This window comes from Triturus cristatus, chromosome 4_1, assembly GCF_964204655.1.
Source record: "Triturus cristatus chromosome 4_1, aTriCri1.1, whole genome shotgun sequence".
Taxonomy (NCBI): Eukaryota; Metazoa; Chordata; class Amphibia; order Caudata; family Salamandridae; genus Triturus; species Triturus cristatus.
The window spans coordinates 13,942,818-13,970,535 of NC_140585.1; the positions used below are offsets into that span (position 1 = coordinate 13,942,818).

The following is a 27,718-nucleotide window of genomic DNA, read 5'->3' on the forward strand; positions in this document are numbered from 1 at the left end:
GGTCTATGGCCCCATACTGCTGTGTTGGCAGGCCTCACACATGGAGCCAATGTTGGTAAGAGGCACAGAGGCAGGCAGGGCTAGGGTTCAGCCACAGTAGAGTCACATGAGGTGTTCCCATAATTCTGCTCACTAAACCAACAGGATTCTAGAGTTCATGCACAGCGCTACAGGCACTCGCTGCAATGCACACATACCGAAACATACACACACATTGGTTCACATATATTCATTTAAAGGTGTATGCACTTCTTTGCAGAAACCAGCAACTCTACACAAAATTACACAAATCACAATGCTTGCAGAGACCCAGGATCTCACTTGCACTCATGCACATTCCATTAAAACCACCTGAATGTATTATCTTAAATGTTTGTGTTTATTTGTTTTGCGCAAAACAGTGTTGTACAGGTAGCACATGTGCTAGAAACATTACATGAATACAGTGCAGTAATTGTTGGTAATAATTCTTGTTTTAATTCTTTTAGCACATGAGAAATTGGAGTTAAGACTGATCGTAATATAATCACATTCAAGATCGGTACTGCGAGATATCGAAAGAAGACATGTGGTGACTCCGGCCCTGCGGCGACAGAACCTTTATCGAAACTCAGCTTCCTGGTCCTAGACCTCAGGCCAGAAGGTAGGACATGCTTCTCTATTTCCCGCAAAGGTCCACATTCAGCTGTGTATGGGTGCCAACTGTGTGGTCTTTAGGTGTGGAGGCCTGTTGGTTTATCCTAGCAGAACAGTGCAGAGAGTATGAGGTTGTGGCGAGTAAAAATTTTAAGGGGATAATTTTGTGTTTTTTCATGATTAACTATGAGAAGTCCAAAAATGTTGATTTTTAAATCTTTTCTTATTGTATGCTCTCTTTCATTTATCTAACTAGCCTAATAATCCCTTACTATCCCTTAATGCTTACCGTCCCTAAAGATATTAAACCCCAAACTGCCCATACATTCTGTCGTTTCTTGATGCTTCAAAAATGGACTACTCCTTAGTGCTACCCTAAAATCCCGTAATTATCCATTAACGCTAACTTGACCTGAATCATTACAATTCATTGCTAGTCTCCTGACCCTTATTTTAAATGCTCCTGTGTACTTTGGGAGGATGGACATTAGCCCTGCTACGAGTACACTTGTGTTTCTTGTATAATGCATGAAAGCCACTACCTATTTTCATTCTATTTTTTCAGTCGACAATGTTTTTCACACCGATGTTTTTCAGTCTACTTTTTTCCGTACCATATTGTTAATGCACACAGAGTATGTACAGTGAGTAGGATATATAAAATCTATCTAATGTGTTGTGACAGTGTGACTCCTGTCCATTTAGTAATAGGATCACTGATATGACTAGCAATGTCTAAAGGATGTAATTATAGTCTGTCTTGTGTGTAGAATAGCTCCATCCATATATTTTTTGAATTTGGAAATAGTCTGACTGCAATGGTAAACTCTTAATAGGAAAAATATACATTTATTTTGCTGTGCTTGGTACAGACGGCTGCTGGATATATCAGAGATCTGCCTAGAACTCTTTTAAAGGGTATTGCTCAATGCAAGTCGTATGCTTTTTAGAGAAAATTTCAACATGTTTTGTATTATTTGCCATCTAAAGTCAAGTCCAAATGTATAAGTACTTTGTTTTAGGTTTACTCCTAACATATACTGATGTTATCCTTCTAATAGTAATTCATGGACCCCATAATTGGAATATACCCTTTAAATTCTAGGCAGATCACTGAATTGACTTGCTTAAGCTTTTCAATCGCCACTGGTGTTGTGCATGCAATGGCACCTAGCCTCAAAGCTTACACCATATTTGAATTATTAACAGGATCCCAGGAGGAATTCTGAACTAGTTCCAAGGCTATGCCGCTTGGGGGATAGCTAACATATACTGATGTTATCCTTCTAATAGTAATTCATGGACCCCATAATTGGAATATACCCTTTAAATTCTAGGCAGATCACTGAATTGACTTGCTTAAGCTTTTCAATCGCCACTGGTGTTGTGCATGCAATGGCACCTAGCCTCAAAGCTTACACCATATTTGAATTATTAACAGGATCCCAGGAGGAATTCTGAACTAGTTCCAAGGCTATGCCGCTTGGGGGATAGCTGTACGTGCTGCTGCAGTTGCATTCCTGTCAGAATGAGGATGGATGACTAATTGCTGTTACTATTGTGTGCATGACAATTCATATTAGTGTATTCATTATTTTGCGTAATATAGTTTTTGTGTCTTCAACCTAGGGAATATTTAAAAACAAGTTAGGTTTTCTATTTCCAGTCTGATCTATTGCTAGACACAATGAACACAGTTGACAGTTTACTCGTACACCCCTTTTTGGGCTTCACACATGCTGATAAACTGCAAGTGAAAACATTAGGAGCTGATAAACCTGAAATTAAAATTGAGCAGTCTGCAAAAGATAGGGGACAGGGTTATACACGTCGGTTTACCAGAACATGGTATGATAGGATAGAGTGGCTTACTGGTAGCGCTTCTAAAAATGCTTTATTCTGTTTCCCTTACTTACTTTTTGGAGGTGAAGTTGCTTGGACAAATACAGGAGTTACTGACCTAAAGCAACTCGCTGAAAAAATAACAAAACATGATTCCTGTAAATCCCATTTGACAAATATGTTGAAATGATCTCTTTTCGGAAAATTGGACATTGTACAGTAATTGAACGAAGCATACCGTGTGGGAGTAAGAAAACATAATGCAGAAGTGGATAAAAACCGATACATTTTATCAAAATTGATTGACTGTATTCGTTTTTGTGGTGCCTTTGAATTGGCATTACGGGGCCATGATGAAACTGAAGAGTCTCTAAATCCTGGCGTGTTCAGGGGCCTTGTTGATTTTGTCCCCAGCATTGACAATGCTATGGAAACGCATTTAAAAACAGCCACAGTGTTTAAAGGCACGTCTAAAACTATTCAGAATGAATTGCTGGACTGTATGCTGGAAGTAATAAGAGAATATATTACACAGCAGTTGAAAAGCACTGATTATGTAGCTATCCAAGCTGACGATACAACTGATGTCTCTACTAAGACACTGTCAGTTCTAGTCTTCCGCTACATTGATGGAAATTGCAAGGTAGCTGAAAGATTTTATTGTTTCACACATCTAAAAGACTCATCTGCAGAAACAATTGCCTCAGCCATTCTTGATGAATTAAACATTGTTTTCCCTGAGCAATGTGCTAAAGGAAAACGAATTGCTTAAAGCTACGATGGTGCCAGCGTCATGCGTGGTGCAACAGGTGGGGTGCAAAAGAAAATCAGGGATGTTTACCCAAATGCACATTATATTCATTGCTATGCCCACCAACTTAACCTAATTATGGAACAGGCTTCCTCCAAAATATCTAGAGTTAAAATTTTCTTTTCAGAGGTTGGTGGTATAACAGCATTTTTTGCACGTTCCCCGAAAAGGACTGATATTCTTGAACAAATAGTTTCAAGAAGACTTCCAAGAGGGTCTGCAACTCGCTGGAACTTCAATATTCGAGCAATATTGATAATTTATTAATACAGAGACGATCTTCTTGAATGCATGTCAACCATTGCAAACAGTGGGGATTTTGAGTCAAATACTATATGTGAAGCTAAGGGATTTAGTAGAACATTAGAGGATAGAGAGTTTATATTCTTTCTGTTTCTTTTTCACCGTATAATGCCCCAGGTAGACATTTTATATAATCAATTGCAAAAGCGAGACATTGGCACTGTGTCTGTCCAGAAAGCTACTACAGACTTTGTGACAAGCATCACCAAAGTACGGGAATCCATTGACAGTTTGGATTCTACACTGCCACAAGAATGTACATTTGTAAACCGAAGACTGCAAATAAATACTTTGACCCAAGAAGCAAAAGAAGTCTGTGACATTATTGTGGTCCATGCCAGAGAGCGCTTTGCATTCACAAAGCATCTTGTAGGTGCAACACTATTTTATTTATTTATTTATTTTGTGCAATTTTTAAAGCGCGCAACTACCCGTAAGGGTGTCTCGGCGCTATCGATTACAGAACACACTTCTTGCGATGAGGGGGGAATTAGGCAGAGAACAGCCATGTTTTAAGGCTCTTTCTGAACTATTGCGAAGTGACCTTTTTGAAAGACATGGCAAATCTTTCCCAGCTGAGGCACTCGCAGAAACGATAGATGCCTATCCTATGCTAGGCAAAGCCAGATTGCGTACAGAACTTTCGGTCCTGTATGGAAGACGTGACTTCCGTCAAACTACTGGTGGTGCCATGGCTTTATTTAGCTTTTTGTGTGAAAACAACTTAGAGAAATCTTTTTCTGAGACCATAAAGTTTTTAAGAGTTGTCATTACTACACCCATGACAACAGCAGAGTCTGAGAGATGTTTTTCCACACTAAAGAGGGTAAAAACGTTTTTGCGAAACACTATGACTCAAGCTAGACTTAATGCATTGTCTATGCTGTCAATGGAAAAGGAGCTAATAAAGGAAATACCAGAATTCAACAAAAGAACAATTGAAAAGTTTGTTCATATTAAAGATCGACGAGCAAACGCTCTATATAAATAGAAAATATTAATCTGATGTGTAATCATAGTTTCAGGTGTTTATAGCTCGGTTTGTTTTGTTTGATAACATTAGGAAGTACTGTCGGAAATGTACTCATTCCATTTAATATTCATACAACTCCTGTACAGTTGATATGTATTTGTATATGTGTGTTTATGTATCTGTGGATTTATAGATATTTGTTTTCATATTTTATTATTTCTTAAATTATCTTTGTTGTTAGTGTTTAAAAATATGTTGGTTTTGAGGGTATATGTCTTTATATGTACAACATTTAGTTATTTTCCTAATTTATTTTTATTTAACCGTTTTCTACTGTACTAACAGGGACAAGAACCCTTCTACCTGTGATTGACATGCAAAGTATTTAAATATTATTTTATTTTTTTAAATTGTGTTTAAAAATATCATATTGGTTTTGAAAGTTCTTAAAATGTACATTTATTTATTTTCATTATTTCTTTTAATTCAATTTTTTCTGCTGTGCTGGCTGAAGGGCACAAGAACCTGAGAGTCGCATGCAAAGTATTTATATAGTATTATTTAAAATAATTGTATTTGTGTTTACAAATATCATATTGGTTTTAAAGGGATATTTCTTAAAATATACATTTTGATTTTTTCATATTTTACTTTTATGTAGCCATTTTCTACTGTACTGACCGGCACAAGGGACTGAGAGTGGCATGCAAAGTATTTAAAAATAAAGTAAAACGTTTTTACCTAGCCTGCTTATACATATAAAGTTTGTGTTGTTTCTTTCTAAAATAAATGAAAGATTTTTTATGGATATTTCTTATATTTTAAGCAATGCATATTACACTCATTTCCTAACTTATTTTTATTTAGTGGTTTTCTAAAATACTGATGGACCCAAGAGCCTCAGAGCGCTATATGAACTATTTTAAGTACAATATTTACTTCATTTTTTATTTTGCAAAATTACCTCGCTCAAAAATGCAAAGCTTTTGCTGACTTCCTAAAAATTAAATGTTTATTTCGAATGGATATTTCTTATACTTGTAGCTATTTAATATGTCATGAAGATTATTGGGCAATCAACATTGAATAGCTGATGCAGAAAAGGAAGTGGCCAGCCTTCATTTCCAGTAGGAACAAAATTACAAGTGTGTTTCTTTGTGGATGTTTATGCACCTATGTTAGGTGTTTTCTAATGGAATGGGTAGAGACAAAGCAGTTTTGCTTAGTACCCTAGCACTCTTCAGAAATCAGACTTGCTTGGCAACACAGAAATTTTCTGAAATAATGTATGAGTTTTCTTTTATAAATGCCTAGAAGAACTGATTTTTCAGTCCATTTTTCACAGAAATAGTGCTGAAAATTGCACCCAAAATCGCCAATTTTTAAAAAATTTCTTCACGAGGGGAGAACCCCCCGAACACCCCTTATTGGCGTCGGGCTCGCTCACTGCGCTCGCGTACATTGATTCCTTTGGAAATGCACCTCACCAGTTTAAAATTCCACCAGCCGCCACCCGTTTAAAATTCCACCAGCCCCCACTGGCAAAATGTGAGTTCTGCCCAGTAGAATTCTCATTATGCATTTTTGGGGGATTTCTCCAACACCAAAATGCTTTTTTTTAAGTGCTATAGAGCACAAAGATACCCAAAGGGAATATGTACGCTTTACATGTGCACCTCTTATTTTGGGGCGCATCAAGAGAGGGCCTTAGGCCGATAGTCACCCTTGCTTTTCCTCATTTGTGATTTCCTATTAGGAAATGCAAAACCATTCAAACCTATAGGCCTTTAGGCCCATAGGAACAAATCAGTTTGCATTTCCTAAATAGCGATTTCCTGATAGGGATTCCGACTCTGTAGAAATCGCTATTAGTAAATTGCTATTTTTGTATTTTGCATTACCTAAATACAGATTTCTATTTAGGAACTGCTTAGCTAGAATGTTGTACATCTGTCCCTTACTTTCTAATGCTTCCCACATTTTCCTGCACCCCCACTACATCATGGTCACCAGTCGGTCATTGCCCACACTCTCTTTTTAGCTCATGCCCTGCTGCGTGAAGTTCTTCGAGTCAAAGGGTACGTAATATTTACTATTTGACCAGTGGTTTGATGAATAGTGACATTTTCGGATCTTTAGTGGGTTGCCAGCTAAATAGCAGAGAATGCGGAATACTGGGCTGGCTTCTGGAGACATAGCAGAGATTACGGAATATTTAGGGGTGCAGAAACAGACATTTCTTGCAGTGACGGAGCCTGTTCTTTCATTATCTCCTCAAGAATAGCTCTCACTGACTGCTTTGTGTTGAGAGGTCCCAGAGTCACGCCCGCTGCTGCCCCGAGAGTTGCCCCCTTGGCCATGCCCACAGGACCGCCTAAAACCCCAACACATGTCCCCACCAACAGTCCAACACCTGCTGTTTTCAGGAAATGTAAGACCTCATGTAAGACATCTCGTTCAGCTTCTTCGCGGGTACCTTTCACAAGTTCTTCGTAACAGACTTCTATTTCTTTTGTTTTTATCTGGTAATTTGAAGTACAGATCTCTCTCTGATTCTCTTTGTCTTCAGCATTTCCTTTTTCAATTCTGTTCATTTCTGTTTCATATTCACTTCTTAATTGTTTTAACTTCTTCTCCTTTTTCTGCTCATATTTTTTCCGGTGTTTTTCCTCCTTTTCTTTAAGTACCCGTTCTGCCATCTGAAACGCCTCAGTACTGTAGCACTTCCCTCCATTCCCTTCCACCATTTTGTCTATCATATCCAGGAGCTCAGAGACCTGCCTCTCCTGCTCTTCTCCAGTTGCTCTGTTGTTGAAGGCGCAGTAACGCATCCCGCAGTTTTTTAACAACGTTTTCAACTTTCCGTCCGCCTCTTCAATAAACTCCTCGACTGTCTGATCCTGTATGTCATCTCTTCGTGTGAACAAAATGACGATGTACTTTGCTACGTTCTTTCCAAATAAGTCTTGAATTATTGTTATTGCGTCCGCTTCCTCTTTGGTGAAACGTCCAGCCTGCATCACCACAACAATAGCATGGGGGCCCGGGGCGGACAGGACCACACAATTACTGACCTCCTTAAGTGTGTCAGGAGCAGACAACTTGGTGTCAAAAAACCCTGGTGTGTCCACAACTGAAACTTCTCTCCCGTTTTGACAGCAGCTCTTTTTATCACAAGTGGCCGTTACTGACTTCAAACTTGCTTTAGACAAAAACCCTTTGGCCCCAAGGATGCTGTTCCCAGTCGCGCTCTTCCCAACGCCCGATTTACCCACAAGGACGATCTTTCGGGCTCCTGGTGGGTTTTTTGCCTCATCTTGAGAACCTGGGAAAAAAGCATTTCAGAGATTAAGAAACATGTATGGTTGGAAACAAGTGAACTAGTAGTGATGGACAGGTGGAATATGTCTTACAGAGTGGAAATACATATCCTAGAAGTCTAGTTATTCATGGAAAGAACTCTGAAGTGAGCTGGCTGCAGGACGAACTTTGAACTGTCTTTGCATGAGACAGTAGAGGCATTCTATCATCATTTTACCATGATCTTATCTGTCTTTCCTGTGCAGAGGACAAGTAATGTTTAGCTCTCTGTAGTAATGCCAGCATGTTTACAGATATTTACTTTTTCAGTTGTATGGAAGTTAATCAGAAGACTAAACATCCATCTCAGCACACACACACACCCCCACATGTAACCCCAACCACACACACACACACAGCCACACACACAACCACGCACACACAACCACACACACACAACCACACACACAACCACACACACACAACCACACACACACAACCACACACACACACACACAACCACACACACCACACACAACCACACACAACCACACACACATCCACACACACATCCACACACACAACCACACACAACCACAACCATACACACAACCACACACACAACTACACCCAACCACACACACACAACCACACACACAACCACACACACAACACACACAACCACAACCACACAAACACAACCACACACACACACACAACCACACGCACACACACACACACACACACACACACACACACTCACAGAGAGACACAAACGGACGTGTTGCAGGGATTCTGCCCAAGAACAGAACTATGCGTAGGATTATGGAACCTTGGTAAGCAGGGACTGAGTCCTCCAACCACCCTAGTGCCAAGAGGCCAGAACCGACGAGCTATAGTGCCTCACTTGCTCTCCTACTCACTCACAGAGAAACAAGTGATTAGACGCACCAGAACACAACACTTCCGGATCTCTCAGGACACACCCTTTCACTCACACTCTCATACCTGTCCACAAGAGGATCCTACAGAGACACAAAACAGTTCAAAATATTTATTTTAAGTAACGCGCTCTAACATGCAGTATACGTGCCACAACCAGGAGGAAAATGCATAATACAAACAGTCAGCATAGCAGCTGGTCCATATATCATGTGCGTAGATGCCATCATGAAAAGACAATGGAGCCTACCCTCCCTTCCCTTGCTGAGAAGAAGTATTGTTATCGATCAGAAGATCTCTGGGTTTTGGCTGCAGACCCCAAATCTCAGACTATAGAAGCCAGTTCCACATCATAGGTGCTGTCTCGCTCTTCTCCCTGCCAAGGTTCCTCTCCAAGTGTGTGCTACCTATGCATGCATCCTCCTAATAGCAAAGTAAGAGTTCCAAATCACAGCTGCATTGGTATGTTGTGTCTAGGTGCTAGGGCCTGACCAGAACATAATAACAAGTGGCATTGTGTTTCGACCTTGCACACAATGTTCAGACTAAATTCAAGGAACTGGCAGAGAATGCACACAGCAGACAATTCTCATGTGAAAGATACGAACAAAGTCTTTGCAAAAATGAAGCTATGTAGTAACGTGCGCAAATTCACATAATGGCTGCAGAGCTCATGTAAACAGAGAAAACAACAGTGTCCCCATCGGCCACGTGACAGATGCATACACACATGCACAGACACACAGACACACACAAACACACAGACAGACCCACACATACAATCACAGACACACACGCACACAGAGGCACAGACACACACAAATGTAGACATACAGACACACAAACACACAGACACAAATGAACACAGATGCACACAGATACACACAAACACACACACACACAGACACACACACACAGATAGACCCATGCAGACACACACACTAGCAGCCCTGCAGGGCAGCACCTGCAGCATGTGCTGCACTTGTTAGGCACGCTTAACTGCTGCTCAGGGGCATAGCGTAGCTAGTAATATTAGGGTGGTATAAGTCTGAGGATTCCCAACAACCAATAGGGTGAACCTAGTAAAACAGACAGGGGCAAGTGTAACTGGCAGAGTCTGCGATGGACAGAGTTGCGGACTTTAGTTTGGAATTATTTGTAAAAATAAGGCACATGCTAGTTAGCATAAAAATATACACAGAGCCATGTACTGGCAAAGAAAACAAATAAAAACAAGACCACATGACAAGACATGTCACAGTGATCTGTTTACAGATAACAGTGAAATGACACATCACATGATATGTACTAATACACGTGTACAAGGTATGACACTATGCCTACTCAGCATATTGTGTACTTGGTTTGGGTCACTCAACTGTGCAATTATTTAATGGTTGCTTTAAAAAATGCCACAATTTAAAAAATGCCTAATACAAAGTCACAGGTCAAGCAACTGGACCGTCCATTTATTATGCAAACCAGATTTTTGCTGCGGCAAACTTACAGAAATGGAGCCAAACAAATGTCATTTTCTCTCAGTTGGGTCTGCATGTTGGGTTACCTAACGCTGCCTCAAAAGTCTTTGCTGGTTGGACAGTGTGCTCTGGCATGGGCTTAACTTGATTTTGGGGAGTCGGCGTCCAAGTTCTCAGTGTGAGCGTATTCCAGCCAATCACCCCAGAGCAACAGCCAGATAGTGGATACAAATCAATTCTGCTAGGTGAACACTGTGTGACAAGTCTAACCCTGCCACATAACTAGCAGGACTTAACATTAGGGTACCCAGGACTCCACCGAGAATGCAGGAAAATCTAATACCTGTATTGGAGACCGGTGATCTTTGAAAGTGGTGGGGCATAATATCTGCTCCCAATTTACAGCAATGGAAACAGATTTCATCAAGAAGGGTTTTCCCCCCCATCACTCCGGAGAAAAATGTAAATGCTGGATAATATAGTGCATTTTAAGTCCCAGTTTTCACATTTTTATTTGAAAGATCATAGCTCTGAGATGCCACTCATGAAATTTTCCAGGACCTCCTTGGAAAGGGGGGGGGGGTCATAAGGGGGGATAAAATAATTTGACAAATCTTGCACCTCAGGCACTCACACCAAGTCGTGAGACGCGCATGCGATGAGTGAGACTGTTCTTTAGTGTGACTCACAGCAGCTGCATAAGCATGTCCACTCATTTGTGGGACTTGCATCCGATGAGTGAGACTGTTCTTTAGTGTGACTCACAGCAGCTGAATAAGCATGTCCACTCATTTGTGGGACTTGCATCAAATGACAATGGTTCTGCTCCAAAGATGTGAGGCTTCCAGGCAATCACTGAGAGGCTGCTTTTAGAAGTGACACTTACAAAGAGGCGGGACTCATGTCTAGTCGAAGATTCTGTGCAGGAAGGGGGTCTCATATCAAATTTATTAGGGTTGTCTCCAAGAAAGGAAACACTGAGTGGCTCTGCTAAAGATGTGAGCATCCTGCCCAAAGGTGCCAAGCCTCCCTTGGCTTACGGCTAATGTGTGAGCTAATGTTTGGGGCGGTGCAATGGGTTTCAGTTCCAGCGGCTTGAAAGTGGCCAGTAGCAACTGACTTTTTTATGAGCGCTTGAGGTACTGGGAAGTACACAGATGAGTAACTTGAAAATGGGGGGCCTTGTTCAATACATTTGGGTGCCCTGGATTCTAGTAGTGCTTGTTGGCCTCATGCTTTTGAGCACTAGTGGCCAAGGATGGAACAATTACTACACCGGTGCGTCTGTTGGGGTTTTAGGGAGCATTTAACGATGAGTTCAGAGGCCCCCAAATTACGCAACCTAGAAAAATGAGACATCAGACATTCCGTGCCCGCAGCTTGCAGGGGTACTGGCGTAGGTCCCTCTACATTTTGAAAAGTCCTTACAAAATCTTAGGCAACAAAGACTAACCCAGGTAGATAGAGGCAGGGAGGATGGCTGCAATAAAAGATAGCACTTTCCATGGTGGAGAAGCAAAGATGTTTGTGTTGGTGCAGTGAGGTGAGTTTGCCTGAAAGAGTCACTATTCTGAAGCTAACTATCCACATTTTATAGATCATTGCTGGCATTCTCCCGTGGACGACTAGACCCGCTCCACCACCATCACTTTCCGTTAGAGAGGTAGCAGCCACTATGTCAAGAGCAGGAGCATGCCCTCTTGTAAGCTTCTGTTGTGCTTCATGCTGGAGATGTTTCTGTCACTTCAGAGAAGCTTTTTTGCCATCAGTTCTTTTGGCCAGAACTGCATTCCAGATTGACGTTGATGGGCCGCATACAATTTCCTTCCTGAGGACAGAGCAAGTGACGCTCGTCAAGTTCATTAGTAAACACAGCTCTAATCACAAGATGGGCTCCAAAGCAAAACTTAGGGCCCAATTCAAAAAGGTAAACCTGGACCAAAAGTCTCTGTTTATGACTTTCGGTATTCACAAAGGTAAGTTACGAGCAGTATCTTTATATCGGCACTCTGGCGGAGATTCCGCCCAAGTGTGGAGATTCTGCCCTGAGTGGGGAAACTCCACCCTGAGTACGGACATAAACATACTACTCGTAACTTACCTTTGTGAATACTGAAAGTCGTAAACTTAGACTCTTGGTCTAAGTTTACCTTTGTGAATCGGGCCTGTGCATCACTGAGAATGGGGGATGGAAGCTGGGCACTACCCCACTTCCAGTCCGTCCAGTCAAGAGGCAGTGTCCTGTCTTCACACAAAGAACTTCATTGTGCCTGTAGCTAGGTTGGAGCCAGGGCAGGGAGGAAAGGAATCCCAAGCACTTCAAAGGAAATCTTTAAAAATGTCTCCTACTTTAAAGAAGGTACACCATACAAAAATAGGGCCCTCGGGCTCACTCTTCAGTACTTTTCTGAACCTTAGGATGACTCAGAAGAAGGACTGCTGTGCGGCTCTACTGCAAGAGGAACTGCCGCCCTGCTGCCCTGCTACTCTGCCACCCTGCTGCCCTGCCACCCTGCTGCCCTGCCACCCTGCTGCTCTGCCACCCTGCTGCTCTGCCACCCTGCTGCCCTGCCACCCTGCTGCTCTGCCACCCTGCTTCTCTGCCACCCTGCTGCCTGAGTGAAAAGGACTGGACCTGCATCTTGAACCCAGGACCATCACAGTTATTCCAAAGGCTAGTTGTCTGGCCTCCTGATTAGAGCTTCAGGGACAGAAAAGGCTTGCTCCATCCTGATTCTGTCCCTCAACCTGCCTGAGCGAGTCCTGACCCTGCCTGTGGCGCACCACCCGTCCTAGACCCTTAAAAGTGGTGCTAAATGTGCCCAGATAGACAAAATCCAAAACTTGGGACTTGGAAACAAATGTGGTTAAAAAGGGCCCTGAAAAGCATGACCTACCTGCTCGCTGAACTGCCCAAGGTTTATCGCTGGTGAGCCTGACTTCGCTTCCACTACAATCTTTGCCGTAGCAGCAAATACTGCTCAGCGGTCCCTCCAAAAAGGTGTATCTGGCCTTGGGGAGCTCTTGCCGACTACAGCCTGCAGTTTCATCCTGCTAGAGAATTTTGACTTCTATTTTAGAAGGTAAGTCAGAACGTGAAGGTAGAATTCTTCACTGTGACTTCGTCCAATGGCTCCCCGGCGATGGTGCCTCCTCCTTTGACACCGCCTGCAGCCTTGCCCTGCTGAACTCTACCTTCTCAGAAAATGTTTCTTCAAACTTTCTTCTACACCTGGTGGTAAGCAGAGGGCAGGCCCAAGCCCCTCCTTATCCGAACTGTGCTTCATGGCGATCCACCACAACCTTTGACCCGATACGCGCGGTCGGCACTTGGCTCTTCTTGGTGCCACTTTTCACGTTAAAAATCATAACTCCAGTGATACTAATCGGAATTAAACTTACTTAGATATTTTCATGCATTTATTACTATTTTTACAGAGTTTTAAATTAGAAGTGTGATGTAAATAAAATGTTTTTAGATTTTTTATTTACTGTTAATATTCTTGTCATCTATAATGTTGTTTTTGCTATTTTAGTAGAGTTCTATTTATTTAAGATGATGACAATATTTTACATTTTTTTTATTTGTATTGTCAATATTAGGACATTTTAGATATTTAGTAGAGTGATATTTTTGTAGACGATACTTCTGTGAAGCAATATTATTTCGGTTGATATTCTGTCACACAGCCATCCTCTGGGACACCGCACACCTTGTATTTGCAATGCGTGGCTGGGTATTCAGGCGGAGCCCGAAGAGCAGTTGCAATGGAGTCTGACCGGCTCCATGGGGCCGGGGCTGCTCTTCCTAGTTAGGAACGGCAGGATCAGTGCCCGGACAAATGGTGCATCTGCCAAGGGAGGCTATCATGGGATGTGGTTGGCTTCTAGGACGCATAAGTGCCCTTGGGCCCATTGCATTTTTATTTATGATGTTTACAGACTTAAATTTGCTTAGCCTGAGTGGTCATAATGTATCTCTTGGCCAGTGCAGATCTTTCTCCTAGATCCTTATTAAGGGTTCTCTCTGATGATGGTTACAGAAGTAAAGGAAACAACTGCGGCAGCAGCTTCAAGGGGTCCAGGCAAAAAGCAAGGGATCACAATAAACAACAAAGACCTGATTGAAAAGGACTGGAGGTGGGGGGCTACTACCTCAACCCAACCGTTGGTTATAGACAATTGCCAGTCTTTATCTAGTCTAAAATCCCCCCAAAAATATACTCATATACCTTTATAAAATCATTCGTTTATCAGTCAACTCCATATAAGCATACCCCCTACTGAAAAGGTGTGTATAAACAAGCAAGAAAATTTGCAAAACAATTGTGTGAAGGTGAGAAAGTTCCTCACGTTTGCTTCCCCACAGGCGCTACTGGCAGGTTCTCACCAGTGTGCCAACGTTTTCTCCTCATCGGCAACTTTATCACCAAAGAAAGAAAAAGTGTCCAGTTTTAAAAGAAAGAGGTGCAAATAGTGACTTGTGTATGCCAAAAAAGACCCTGCAAAGTGCATAAGAATAAAGTATTTCTCCAATTAAAATTGGGTTAAGACTCACATGTACCAGGTTCCAATTTTACTCAAAATTGTGAGCTTACTCAAAATTTGAAAACAAACTGCATGTTGCAGACCATTTTAAGCAGAGCCAACATGTTATACGACTACAACTTTTATACGAAGAGTGACTTATAAAAAAAGAGATAGTTTTAATTGAGTCTCTTTTGTTTATCAGTCACTCTTCATATAAAAGTTAGAGTCCAGTGAGGTGTTTTTCGACCTCGAGCCCTGATGAAATTGCTGCAACAGAGTGTAGGCAATGAAACATGCTTTACCCTGCTGCCAGCAAATTAGGCGTCAACAGATTTGAGGAGTAATCGATCAGAAACTTTGCATTTTGCCACTGCTATATTTTCAAAGTCTTTAATAAAAGGATGCACCAAATAGTCCAGCTCTGAGACATAAATTATTCCTCAGCTGTTTACTAATATCCGTTAGTAAACAGCTCTCAGGATTTATGGAAGTTTAACCTTTGAGGGTGGCCAGTATAGTATCCATCTTCAAATTATGTGGAAGCCCACCCTCTGATACTTACAGAGAATACAGCTTATTTAGAAATCTGGGGATATTAACAACTTCCACCTCCTTCTTTCTACTCCCTTCTAGTCCCCAAATATAAGCTCCTTACTCTCTTTGTGCGAAGGCGGGGCAAAAGAAGTTGGTTTATACTGAGGAAAAAATACCTTGTCTAGCCACTATGCCCAATCGGCAAAATGGCATCTCATACCCCAGAGACTCACTGCTTGCCTGGAACCGTGGAAAACACCCCCAGTGCAAATACATCCACAAGGAGGACACACCCTATGTAGGATGCACCCTCTGTAATAACCTCGAGGAAACGGAATGCCACCCAGGTCTCCGGCTCGGTCTTCTGAACTGCAGATCCCTGGTAAAGCATGCCCATGAAATCAACATCCTTGTCCAGGACTCGCGGCTAGATCTGCTATTTTTGACAGAAACTTGGCTAACCCCGCACAACGACTTCGATGTGGCCAATGCAACTCCCCCCGGCTACCAAATATGTTGCCTAAATAGGCCAATCGGTAGAGGCGGAGGTCTAGCCATACTCTTCAAAGATCACCTCAAATGCAGAATCGAGACCGGTTATGTTAAAGACTGTGAGAACTGCTACTTCACAATCCAGATCTCTCCTTCCACCTCCCTTTCCGGAATACTTGTGTACCGACCCCCAGGATCCCTAGGGGAATTTACTAGCACTCTGATTGACCATATCCTACTCAAGTCCATCTCGGTCTCCAATTTCCTCCTCTTAGGGGACTTTAATATTCATTTCCTGGACCCCACGAATAACACCGCAGCAAACCTGCTTGCAGATCTCACCACAGCTGACCTCCTCCTGCAAAATCCTAAAGCCACCCACGAGAAGGGCCAACTCCTAGACCCCATCTTCTCTAACATTGCGAACCTGTACGCCCAGGACCCCACCCCCCTGCCCTGGACAGACCACATGCTGATTCCCATGCACTGGCCACTCGACACATCTCCAGGGCCTTCTTATAAAACTAGGGTACAAACCAGACGATGGCATAAATTAGTTCCAGAGGAATGGGAAGCCAAACTACGCAATACCATCTCCCCTTTGTCCACGGACCCTAATACCGCGGACAGAGAACTCATGGATTGGCTAGTCCAACCTCTAGACAGCTCCATTCCATTGACGAGCTCGCTAAAACACATGAAAAGAATTAGTCCCTCCCCCTGGTACACACCCGCCCTTGCCTCTCTCAAAAAGCATTGTAAAAAGACAGAACGCCTATGGAGAAAACACAAAACAGCTGAAGAGAAAAGCGTCTACCTCTGCTCCATGAAAGCTTACAAACAAGCCCTTCATGACGCTAAAAGGACTTATTTCGAGGAAAAGATAAAAAACTCTGTCTGCTCATCCAAGGAGACCTTCTCCATTTTTAAAGAACTCCTCCGTGTCCCTGCCCCCCCCCAGAAACCCCTGGACCCCAAAGAAGCCGAGGAAAAATGCGCCATGTTGGCCTCCTTCTTTGATGAAAAAATAAAAAAAATACTCTCTTCCCTCCCACCTGCCAACTCCAACATCTCAGAAAGAGCCAAGGAGCAGACGCCTCCCGTAGACAAACCCCTTCTAGAGTCGCTCGGCCCGGTCTCGGAAGAAGAAGTAAGAACCACATTGGCCTCAACCAAGAGCGGAGCCCCTAGCGACCCGGTCCCCATACGTTTCGCAAAAATTATCATGCAGACCATAGTCCCTCAACTGACTGCCCTGATCAATATCTCACTGGAACACGGAGTGGTCCCTTCCACCTGGAAGGAAGCCGTAGTCAAAGCGCTTCTCAAGAAACCGTCGCTTGACCCCACTAACCTCTCCAACTACAGACCCATTTCACTTCTCCCCTGGATAGGCAAAGTCGCTGAAAAATTAGTTAACAAAAAGTTGTCGCAATATCTCGAGTCAAACCATCTTCTCAACAACTCGCAGACTGGCTTCAGACCTGGCCAAGGCACAGACACTGCACTCCTTGTGGCAGTGGAAAGAACCAGGGAAATCATCGACTCAGGAGGATCAGTGGCAGTGGTCCTCCTAGACCTAAGTGCGGCCTTTGATACGGTCAGCCACCAGGTTCTAATCCACCGCCTCGGGACTGTTGGAGTTAAGGGCAAAGCCCTGAAGTGGCTCTCGTCCTTTCTCTCCCGACGCTCCTATCAAGTATGGGAAGGCGAAAGCCGCTCCTCTTCCATCCCCCTCCAGTGCGGTGTGCCACAGGGCTCTTCCCTGAGCCCTACATTATTCAACGTTTATATGGCCCCACTGGAGGAACTTGTCTCACCCTTCGGAGTCACCATCGTCAGTTACGCCGACGACACGCAACTGGTGGTCACTCTTTCCCACCCCAAACTCGAGCCCTCCAACCTCCACGACTGCCTTACCAGCGTATACCAGTGGATGAGCGACTCCGCCTTGAAGCTTAATGGCTCCAAGACAGAGATCCTGGTCCTCGGACAAAAAACCACTAACATCCCTTCCAACTCCTGGCCCGCCTGCATGGGCGATCCTCCCACTCCCAAAAAGGAGGTCAAGAGCCTTGGCGTGTGGCTGGAGACCGACCTTACCTTCCGGACCCAGGCCAGAAAGACGGCCGGAACCTGCTACGGGTTACTTAAATCCTGCAGGAAAGTAATCCCTCTCCTACCCTTCCAGTCGCGCCTTATGCTGATCCGGGGCTTAATCCTATCCAGGTTGGATTATAGCAACGCCATCTACCTGGGCGCCCCGGAATCCACTTTCCAAACTCTGCAAAAGGCTCAGAACGCCGCCGCCAGACTCCTAACTAGCACCCCGGCCAGATCATCGGCCAAACCCGCTCTTAGGAAGCTACACTGGCTCCCGATCAAAGAAAGGGTCACTTTCAAGGCCCTCTGCCTGGCCCATAAGGCTCTCCATAACACCGGCCCCCCCATACTAAACAACTGGATCACCCCCTACAGACCCACGAGAGCGCTTCGCTCAGAGCACGGAAACCTTATCACGATCCCCATGGTGAAAAAGGCCCGGATAGGGGGCCGCCGCTTCTCGGTAAACACCGGACTCAAGTGGAACGCACTCCCTCTGAACGTCAGAACAGAGCCCGATTTACTTCGGTTCAGAAAAACCCTCAAAACTCTCCTCTTCCCCTAATCCGGTCTCTTACCTAGCCGCTCCCCCTTCTGAGCAACAAGGTTCTAGCGCTGGGATACCCTCGTGGTGACTACGCGCTCTACAAACTCTAAATAATAATAATAATAAAATAGAAGTCATCTTATTTATGTGTTTCCATCGTCCCCACAGGGATGGGGTGCGATTGTATGAAAGTGGCACTGAGATGGTGTGTACTGAAAGGAATCCCAGATTTTCTCTGATGGTCTCCAGTACTTTGAGTACTTTCTGCCTTTTAAGGGATTTTCCAGAAGAGGAAGTACTGGGGGCTTTCCTATCTGATGGTGAGGGACGAGCCAGACAACCCACACAGTCACTCTTAGATCCCCTGGCTCCCTTTGCTTTGTTCAATCACAATAAGGAGCTTAAGAGAGAAAATATCACTCATAAGCAACAATAAACAAATGTAAATGTAAATGTAGATGTACTTGTATAGCGCACGACTACCCGGAGGCATCTCGGCGCTTGTACGAATACCGCTGAGGAACCCTTCCTGGCCTTTCCCTGTGAAGTGTAACAAAGAGCTGTTCCCGGAGCACTGTGAGAGGGATCTGCACTCTATGGAGCAGGAGGAATATTGGACAGGTATGCCAAGTCCATCAAGACAATGGAACTTATTCCATTATTTTTTTAGCCTTTGGGGTCTTTTGGGGCCACTGTTGGACTCGATAAGAGTTCACTCCTTGATTTTAACCATCCACTTCAAATATAACTCAGCGCAGTCAGGACGGATAACTCCGCACATAAAAATATAAGACAGGCCTATATTTTAATGTGCAGAGACTGCAGTCTCGACAGTCAAAGTGGCTATTAAATCATAGTTTTGTGAACTTACATAAAGATGCAAGTTTGCCTTAGTGAATCAGGCCCCAAATCAGTATATCGAATCAATGTTTTGCACCCGCAATCTGGTCACAAAGCATTGACATTTACAAACACCTCAAAGCCATTCACAAAAGGAATGGAAATCCTTTGGGGCCCCTTCCTCTTTTGGGAAACAAAGAAAAGTTTGTTTACTAAGAGGCAGCAGTACCCAGGACAACAGTCTCCTCTAAAACAAACAAGCATTTGCAATGCAATGCAATAGGTCTGGCATTTCTGAGAGTGAGAGCTATTGGCGTTGTAAACGACTGACTTTAAGACTACACACGATATCCTTGCCTTTAGAAATCCCAGTTCCAAAATGGCCACAGATTGAGTAAGCTCCCTCGACCGTAACCTCAATTTGTCAGAATTTGCTCCACCCCGCATGACTTACCGACGGTTTGCATCAGTAATCGAAGAAGCCGACGATCCGGCACTGTATTCCGCTAGTGCAAAGCTAATCACTGCAGAATTGCCCAAGTAACAGCGGTGTCACGATCCGACCGAGGCCCGGTGTCCGAGCAAGTAAAGCCGGCACCCTCACGTCGCGGCCGCTACCGCCGAGGACGCCCCAGGTGCCTGCGGGGGTTGTGCCTTCGGCTGTGTGGACCACCGTTATTGACAGAAGACCGGCGCTTGCTACGGCGCTGGAGGCGTGGGGGCTGCTCTGCCCGCGCTGCTGACGATCTGTTGCTGCCGGCGTCGCTGAGCTGCCCGAGGTCCTTTCAGTGCTCCTGAGGCCTGGGTCTCCTCTATTCGGCTTCGCGTCACGGTGGAGGAGGCGGCGGGTGTGTCCTGTAGTGTCGCGGTCTAGTGGACGCGCGCACTACGTGGTGACGCAAAGGCGTGTAGCGGACGTTGGACGCTACAGCGCATGCGCGACGGACAACGGCGCGAACGAGAGACGCGAGCGGAGCGTGTTGCCCGGCGCTCTCTCCACAGGTGCATACAAAGTGTAATAAAGGCGCAATTACCCATTAGAACGTCTCCAGAGTGTCTGTGGGGGAAAGTACATATTGCCTGGCACCCTACAACTTTACAGCGGCGACGAGACTGGGACAAGAAGAACCCCAGGTGCAACAGGCGGAAGGTGCCCCCCTAACCTGCAGCACAGAGAAGCCAGCCAGGAGAGACACCACCACACACGGTGAGAGACCGGAGAGACGAAACAGCAGACGCCTACACACCGGGAGAGCGCGGCAGAGGCAGAAAGAAGCCGGAGAGTGGTACGTAGGCAACGAAGAGCCAGCCACGTGGTAGGGGATATCGCGGACGGACGGCGGAGCCGCAGAAGAGATCCTGGCGGAGTCAGGGGACGACGGAGCAGCCGGCTCGAACGCAGTCCCAGGTACCCGAAGTAGGGGTGTGGGGACGGACGCACCAGGTAGCCCAAGGAAGCCAGTGGACGCCAAAATGAGTGCACAGTCAGCGACTCTGACGACGCCGATACCGTTCCTACCACGCCCGGGAGAACCCATAATGAAGTGGGAAGACTGGAGGGAGTACTTCAGGAACTACCTGGAAGCGCTAGAAGATGAGAACGAGGAGGCGTTCTCTAGCGCCAGGAGGAAGAGGATACTCCTACACAACCTAGGACCAGAAGGAATACGGGTGTTCCAAAATCTCACACCGATCACCAGACCAGCAGGAGACACAGACGTGTTCACCCACGCCATAGAAGATTTGAACAACCACTACCGACCGGCAGTGTGCACCTCAATCGACCGCTATAACTTCCAGCAGAGGAAGCAAGAAGCGGGAGAATCCGTGGATGACTATGTGGCGGCACTGCGGAAGCTGGCGATGACGTGCAGGTATGGCGGACTGCAGGACGAACTCATCAAGGACCAGATCGTCATGCACACGACAAGCAAGTCAGTACAGGACAAACTATGGGCGAATGGAGATGCAACGCTAAATGAAGTGATCGCCATAGTGAAGAGAGCGGAGCTAACGAAACGCTGCGCGGATGCAGCCAAAGGAGAACAGGCCCCCAGACTCACAGTCAACAAAGTAGACGACGCGGACCACCAGACGCGGGGGAAACAAACGACGGGGGAGTACAGAGGAGCGGCCACAGGGAAACCAAGACCCGGACCGACATGGAAACAGGGCAAAGGCGAGGCCATGAAATGCTACAGGTGCGGCAGCTCGCATCATGCAGCGCACGACAAACGGTGTCCCGCGTTCAGAGCCAAGTGCGCGTTCTGCGGCCTAGTCGGCCATTACGAAAAGGTTTGCCGCAGGAAAGGAAGACAGCAGGCGGTGAAATTCGTGGCACAGGACGAAGGGGAAGAAGCAGAAGGCCGTGAAGACGACGAGGAAGTCCTGTGTATTGAGGACCAGGTACTGGGCATAGAGGAGAGAAGATCGCGCAAGCCCCAATGCGACATGATAGTAGGAGGCATACCCATCACCATCGTGGCGGACTCTGGATCTCCTTACACGATAATCCAACGTTCAGTATGGAGCGAGAAGTTCAGACCCACGTGGGGCACACACCTGGAACCCCCCGACATCCGACCTGTCACCTACACAGGGGACCCGATCCCGATGGTAGGGTTCAAGACAATGAAGTTCCAACTCAAGGAGAGGAGCGCGACCTGCAAGCTGTACGTCGCAGAGAAAGGACCGTCAGTCCTGGGCTGGATGGACCAAGGAGTGTTGGGTATACAGTTGAACGCAGGAGGGGACACCCAAGTGCTGGCGACACTGGACGGAGAGGAGTCGACGGCAGGAAAATGGCGGAGCGGGCACCCGAAGGTCTTCGGCGGGAAGATAGGGAGGCTGGAGAAGTTCTCCCACAAAATCATCCTCAAAGACAACGCCCGGCCAGTCGCACACAAGGTACGGAACATCCCGATTGCCGTTAGGGAAGCGGTGCAACAGGAGCTCCTCCGACTGGAAGAAGGAGGAATCATTGAGCCCATTGACAGCGCGGAGTGGTTGGCCCCCTTGGTGGTGGCCATGAAACCGTCAGGCAAAGTGCGCCTCTGTGTGGACCTCAGGGAGTTGAACAAGTGCATAGTGGTGGAGAGGTTCCCCTTGCCACGCATTGAGGAAATGTTGGCCCGCACGAAAGGAGTGAAATGGTTCTCCACCATAGACTTGCAATCGGCGTACCATCAAGTAGCACTACATCCGACGAGCAAAAAGTTGACATCGTTCATCACGCCGTTCGGCTGCTACCAATTCTGCCGCATGCCCTTCGGTCTCGCCTCGGCAGCGGCGGTGTTCCAGAAGCTGATGGCCCGCCTATTCAAGGACATTGAGGGAGTGCAATACTTCCAGGACGACATCTTAGTGATGGGGACGGAGCAGGAGGACCACGACAAGAAACTGTCGGCAGTATTGAAGATCCTGGAGGAGAAGGGCCTCACAGCAGAGTGGGAGAAGTGCCATTTTGGGATGACATCTGTCACCTACCTGGGACACGAGATAGGGGCACAAGGAATAACGCCGAAGAGAGGGAACGTAAAGGCCATCTGCGAAGCACCGCCACCCACATCCAAGGAGGAAGTGCGGTCGTTTCTAGGGATGGCAGAGTACTACAGTAAATTCGTCCACCACTTTGCCACGAAAACCCACCACATGAGGCAGCTCACGAGGGACAAGACGGCGTTCAGATGGACGGAGGAGACGCAAGAAGAGTTCGACACCGTGAAACGGGAGATTGGCGGAGCAGTCCCGCTGCAAGGATTCGACCCCCAGGGGCGGTCGATATTGATGACGGACGCGAGTGAAAAGGGACTGGGAGCCGTGCTCATGCAAGAAAGACCAGAAGGTGGCACGGAAACGATCAGCTTCGCGTCCCGGACGCTGACAGCATCGGAACAAAAGTTCAGCGTGATAGAGAAAGAGATGCTAGCGGTAGTATGGGCCATGGCGAAGTACCGGCAGTTCCTGTGGGGGACCCGATTCCAGGTGAAGACAGACCACAAGCCTCTCGTGAAAGTACTGACATCCGATGGCCATGCCAGCGCCACACCCCGGATAGCGAAAATGACACTGAAACTCCTGGAGTACAGATACGACGTGGAATACATCCCGGGCTCCAGGAACAAAATAGCGGACTACCTCAGCAGGGCATCTGCGATGGACAACGCGTCCAACGACAGGGAAGACGACGACGAGATGGTGGCTCTGACGGACGATCCGGAAAAGGCCATCAGCAGGCAGGACTGGAAGGATGCATATGAAGTGGATGCCGACATGGAGGAGATCAAGGCGTGCATTGTGCGGGGATGGCCGGACAGGAGGCGACAAAGTCCAAAAATCAGGCAGTTTTACGAAGTCAGAGAAGAGCTGTCGGTGGGCAACGATGGAGTATTCGTCTACAGGGGTGACAGGGTGGTGCCGCCGGAGAACATCGTACCTACCCTGCTAGCCATACTTCACGAAGGCCACCTGGGAATAGTGAAGACAAAGGCCAGAACAAAACAAACTTACTGGTGGCCAGGAATGGACACGCACGTTGAGAGGCACATGAAGGACTGTGCGCAATGCCAAGGGGCAGACAAGACTCTCAAACCGATGAGACCACCCCTAGGGAAATTCACTAATCCCAGCAACCCTTGGGAAGAGGTAGCAGTGGACATCCTGGGACCAATACTGGACGACCAAGGCATCCCCAAATATCTATGTGTACTGGTGGATAGATACTCGAAATGGCCAGAAGTGCACATCAACGAGGTCATGGACACGGACGAGATCCTACGCTTCCTCAAGGCGATGTTTCTTCGGGAAGGCATACCCAGGAGCATCATCAGTGACAATGGCCCCCAGTTCATCTCCGACAAGTGGGTCACGTTCGCGAACAGAAATGGCATAGTACTCAAACATACTTCGATTTACCACCCATCCAGCAATGGACAAGTAGAGAGGTTCAATAGGGTGCTGATGGGCTCCATACAGGCGGCCATCACAAGAGGTAAAGACTGGGAAAAGGAGGTGCTCAGCACGATATGGGCATACCGCATCACCCCCACGGGAACGGGGTACAGTCCCTTCCAGATCTTACGGGGACGGCAACCTTTTACCAAAGACAATGTGGCATGGCAGGAGAAGTCCATCACTAGCAAATGGTCTCCGGCAGTGGTGCAGCACAACCTGCAGAAGGCACAACGCATCTACACGGAGCACTACAACCGCCACAAGAAGACAAAAGATGCTGCGTTGGAAAAAGGGGAGTGGGTCAGAGTGAAGCTGGCGATTCTTAAGCGGAAAGGAGAAAGCAAATACTCCCCACCCCTCAGAGTAGAAGAGGTGTATGACAGGGCAGCACTGCTCAGTGACGGTAACGTGTGGTCACACGAGCGCATGGCAAAATGCAATAAGATCTTACAGTGGCCCCGAGAGAGCACGGAAGGAGAAAACCCGGCAGAGGGGGTGATAAAGGACACAGACTCATCCGAAGGAGGCCCCAGGGAGGACATGGGCGGTGAGCAAGAGAGAGAGAGAGACAACCCAGGGAGAAGACCTGGGGGAGAGACCACGAGAGAAGAGGGCGAGGTAAAAGAGAAAGAGAGTCAGGGCTCTCCGAAAGGTACAGATGGAGGCCTGGTCACAGAAGGAAGCCGAGAAGGACATTCCACTCCGGTAAGGCACACACGGGGGGGAAGAGCAGTGGTGAGACCATCCAAGTTCAGAGACTTTGAAATGGACTGACCTCCGGGTCGGGGACTCTGTGTGAGTGGTGTGAAAAGGGGGAGATATGTAGTGTCGCGGTCTAGTGGACGCGCGCACTACGTGGTGACGCAAAGGCGTGTAGCGGACGTTGGACGCTACAGCGCATGCGCGACGGACAACGGCGCGAACGAGAGACGCGAGCGGAGCGTGTTGCCCGGCGCTCTCTCCACAGGTGCATACAAAGTGTAATAAAGGCGCAATTACCCATTAGAACGTCTCCAGAGTGTCTGTGGGGGAAAGTACATATTGCCTGGCACCCTACAACTTTACATGTCCTCCCCTGGAGCCTCGGGCCGCTGCTACTGAGGGCTGGTCGACATCATCTGGCACACAATTGAATCCAGTGTGAGACCCCCCACTGTGGAGGAACGAAGTGGATGGCTGCTGGCAGAGACTCATTAGCCCACAGTGAGCTGCATGAAGCGTGGGGGGTCTGAGTGATACTGGGCACTGCAAGTGGCATCTGAATCCTGAGGGGAGTCCCTAGGACCCTCAATATAGTGCACATAGCTGTAGTGTACCGGTCAGAGAGAATTGAGACTACCTTACAACCCCTACTGACGCCCAGCAACTTTATCCAGGGGTTGCCTGCAACGTTTGCCCGAAAACGCACTTTCCGCATTGCAGCTGCTGCTGCGCCTACCTGTTTGGCTGTTTTTGGGGGTTGTCTCTTTCTCGTTGCTGTCCTGGCCGCTCCCTCCCATCGTCGCACTGGTGACATCGGCGACCGCTGTGTGGAGAGAGCTGTAAACCACAACTCCCAGGCTCCTTAGTTGCAGCCCACCGGGAAGCGGGAGCGGACACCCGGCATTTCGCGCCCGAAGGCGGTACAAAAATAACTCTACACCCCGCTAAGCCCGGGCAAAGGGCGGGCCCTCTGTAGCCCTCCGGAGCCGAAGGAGGCCGGGCTGGGCTTACCCTCTTATTGTTTGATTGTTTGATTTTTCTGTTCTAATGTTTGTGTTCCTTTTCCTGGACTGATTACTTAGTGTACTTGTACTTATATACTTGTTTTGTTTCCCTTTGCTCCGTTTGTACGCAACACTTATAGCGGGTTACTGCATTAGCATCATTAATATGGCTGAAGGTGTAAACAAGGGGACCCTTGATGGTTATATATTTAAAGTTAATTCGGGAATAGAACGGGATGCCACTCTTGCGGAATTAAGGGCGAAGCGTCGTAGCTCTATTGAGCTTATTAAAAACACGCCACTCTCCGTGGCTCCCTCTCATTTAGTCACCTCCCCAATTAGGACTGGACCCTCTCATAAAGAAGTTCCATATATCTCTAGTAATGTTGACTCTCCAACACTATCTCGAAAATTAATCTCTTTAACCGAGTCAACTAATGATCTGTCCCCAATTGCTTCACCTCTACCCCTTAATTTAACTCCTGAACCAGTTATATTAAATGGGTCACCACCACAAGCTATTAAGCTTCTATCCCAAAAGGTTAACTTATTTAGGCAATCCAAAGCTTCAGGCCCACTACCCAGAAAAAGGAGAAAGATAGATTCAGAGTTACTATAGAGTAAAAAAACAAACAAACCCAGTCGTAACTCTGATCTGGCTTCTACTGTCAAAGGTCCTATATTCTGCACTGCCAATACATCTTTCTCAGCCACGTCTGTATCTGGGTCTGTAAATGATACAACTATTACGGAGTTACTGGGAAACATAGAACAGTTATTTAAATCTCTTATGTCACTTATTGTTGAGAGTTTAAAATCAATCGATAAAAGGCTTGATAAAGTAGAATTGCTAATAGGTAATAAGAGGGAAACAATCATGAATCTTACAAAGCCAACTATAGTGTCCCCTGTTGTCCCAGTTTCTGTCGTATTACCCCCCATTCCTTCATCATCAAAGTCCATTCCCCAAGATCACCCAAGCATTAATAACGTAATTAATGCAGGGAGAATCACTCTCCCCACGCCAATGCAACACATCATTTTAAACAAGGACAGAGATTCCTTGGGAGAAAATACCTTAACACAAAAAGCTACAATATGTGACAGTAAAGGTCACATTTCAATTCCTATTGCAAAGACACGCAGGCCTTTTTCTATTGAGTTGCCACCAGAAGCTGTCCCTCTTGTAGTTGTTCTTGCGGGTGTTCCAACTTTAAAGGACGGTGCAACTGAGGGCCATTTCCAGTTAAAAAACAAAGTGATTCACTGGCTTGGACAGAATCGCCCTCTTCCTTCATATATAAACGGGGAAATTTTACATGTCCGGCGTCTATCCTGGCTGGGAAACACACCAAAGAATACAAATGGGGACATTATTATAATTAACTTTAGAGATCCTAGAGCTGTCAGTCATATTCTTAACTGGCACACAAATCATGTGAGGTCTTTTATCACTACCTGGGAACTGACTTATTTCTATCCAAGACCTCAACCAGTTCCCACTCTTAATCCAGGGGCCCTACTTTGTAACCAGTCCAATCCTCTCATTCCGCTTAGAAACCGCTATGAGGCACTAGCAAATCTGGAAGATGTAGATTGACTTAATCACTTTAAGGGTTCGTTATTAGCCCCCGATGAGCCATCTTCTGATTTATCTTCACCTCCCAATGAGCTAAGAAATCCAGTACCAGAAGCAAGTGTTGACACTTGTACTAATCATTTTATTGT

At 46.2% G+C, this 27,718-nt stretch overlaps 1 protein-coding gene across 1 annotated transcript; it reads right to left on the minus strand.

Moving 5' to 3' along the window:
* Window positions 1–6,422: 6,422 nt before the first annotated feature.
* Window positions 6,423–25,783, minus strand: LOC146839309 (GTPase IMAP family member 7-like). Its single transcript, XM_085650766.1, has 2 exons — window positions 25,723–25,783; window positions 6,423–7,890 (listed from the first exon to the last, which is right to left on the minus strand). The coding sequence occupies exons 1-2, from the start codon at window positions 25,781–25,783 to the stop codon at window positions 6,770–6,772; spliced, it is 1,182 nt and encodes a 393-aa protein (XP_085506892.1). The 3' UTR covers window positions 6,423–6,769.
* Window positions 25,784–27,718: the final 1,935 nt, after the last annotated feature.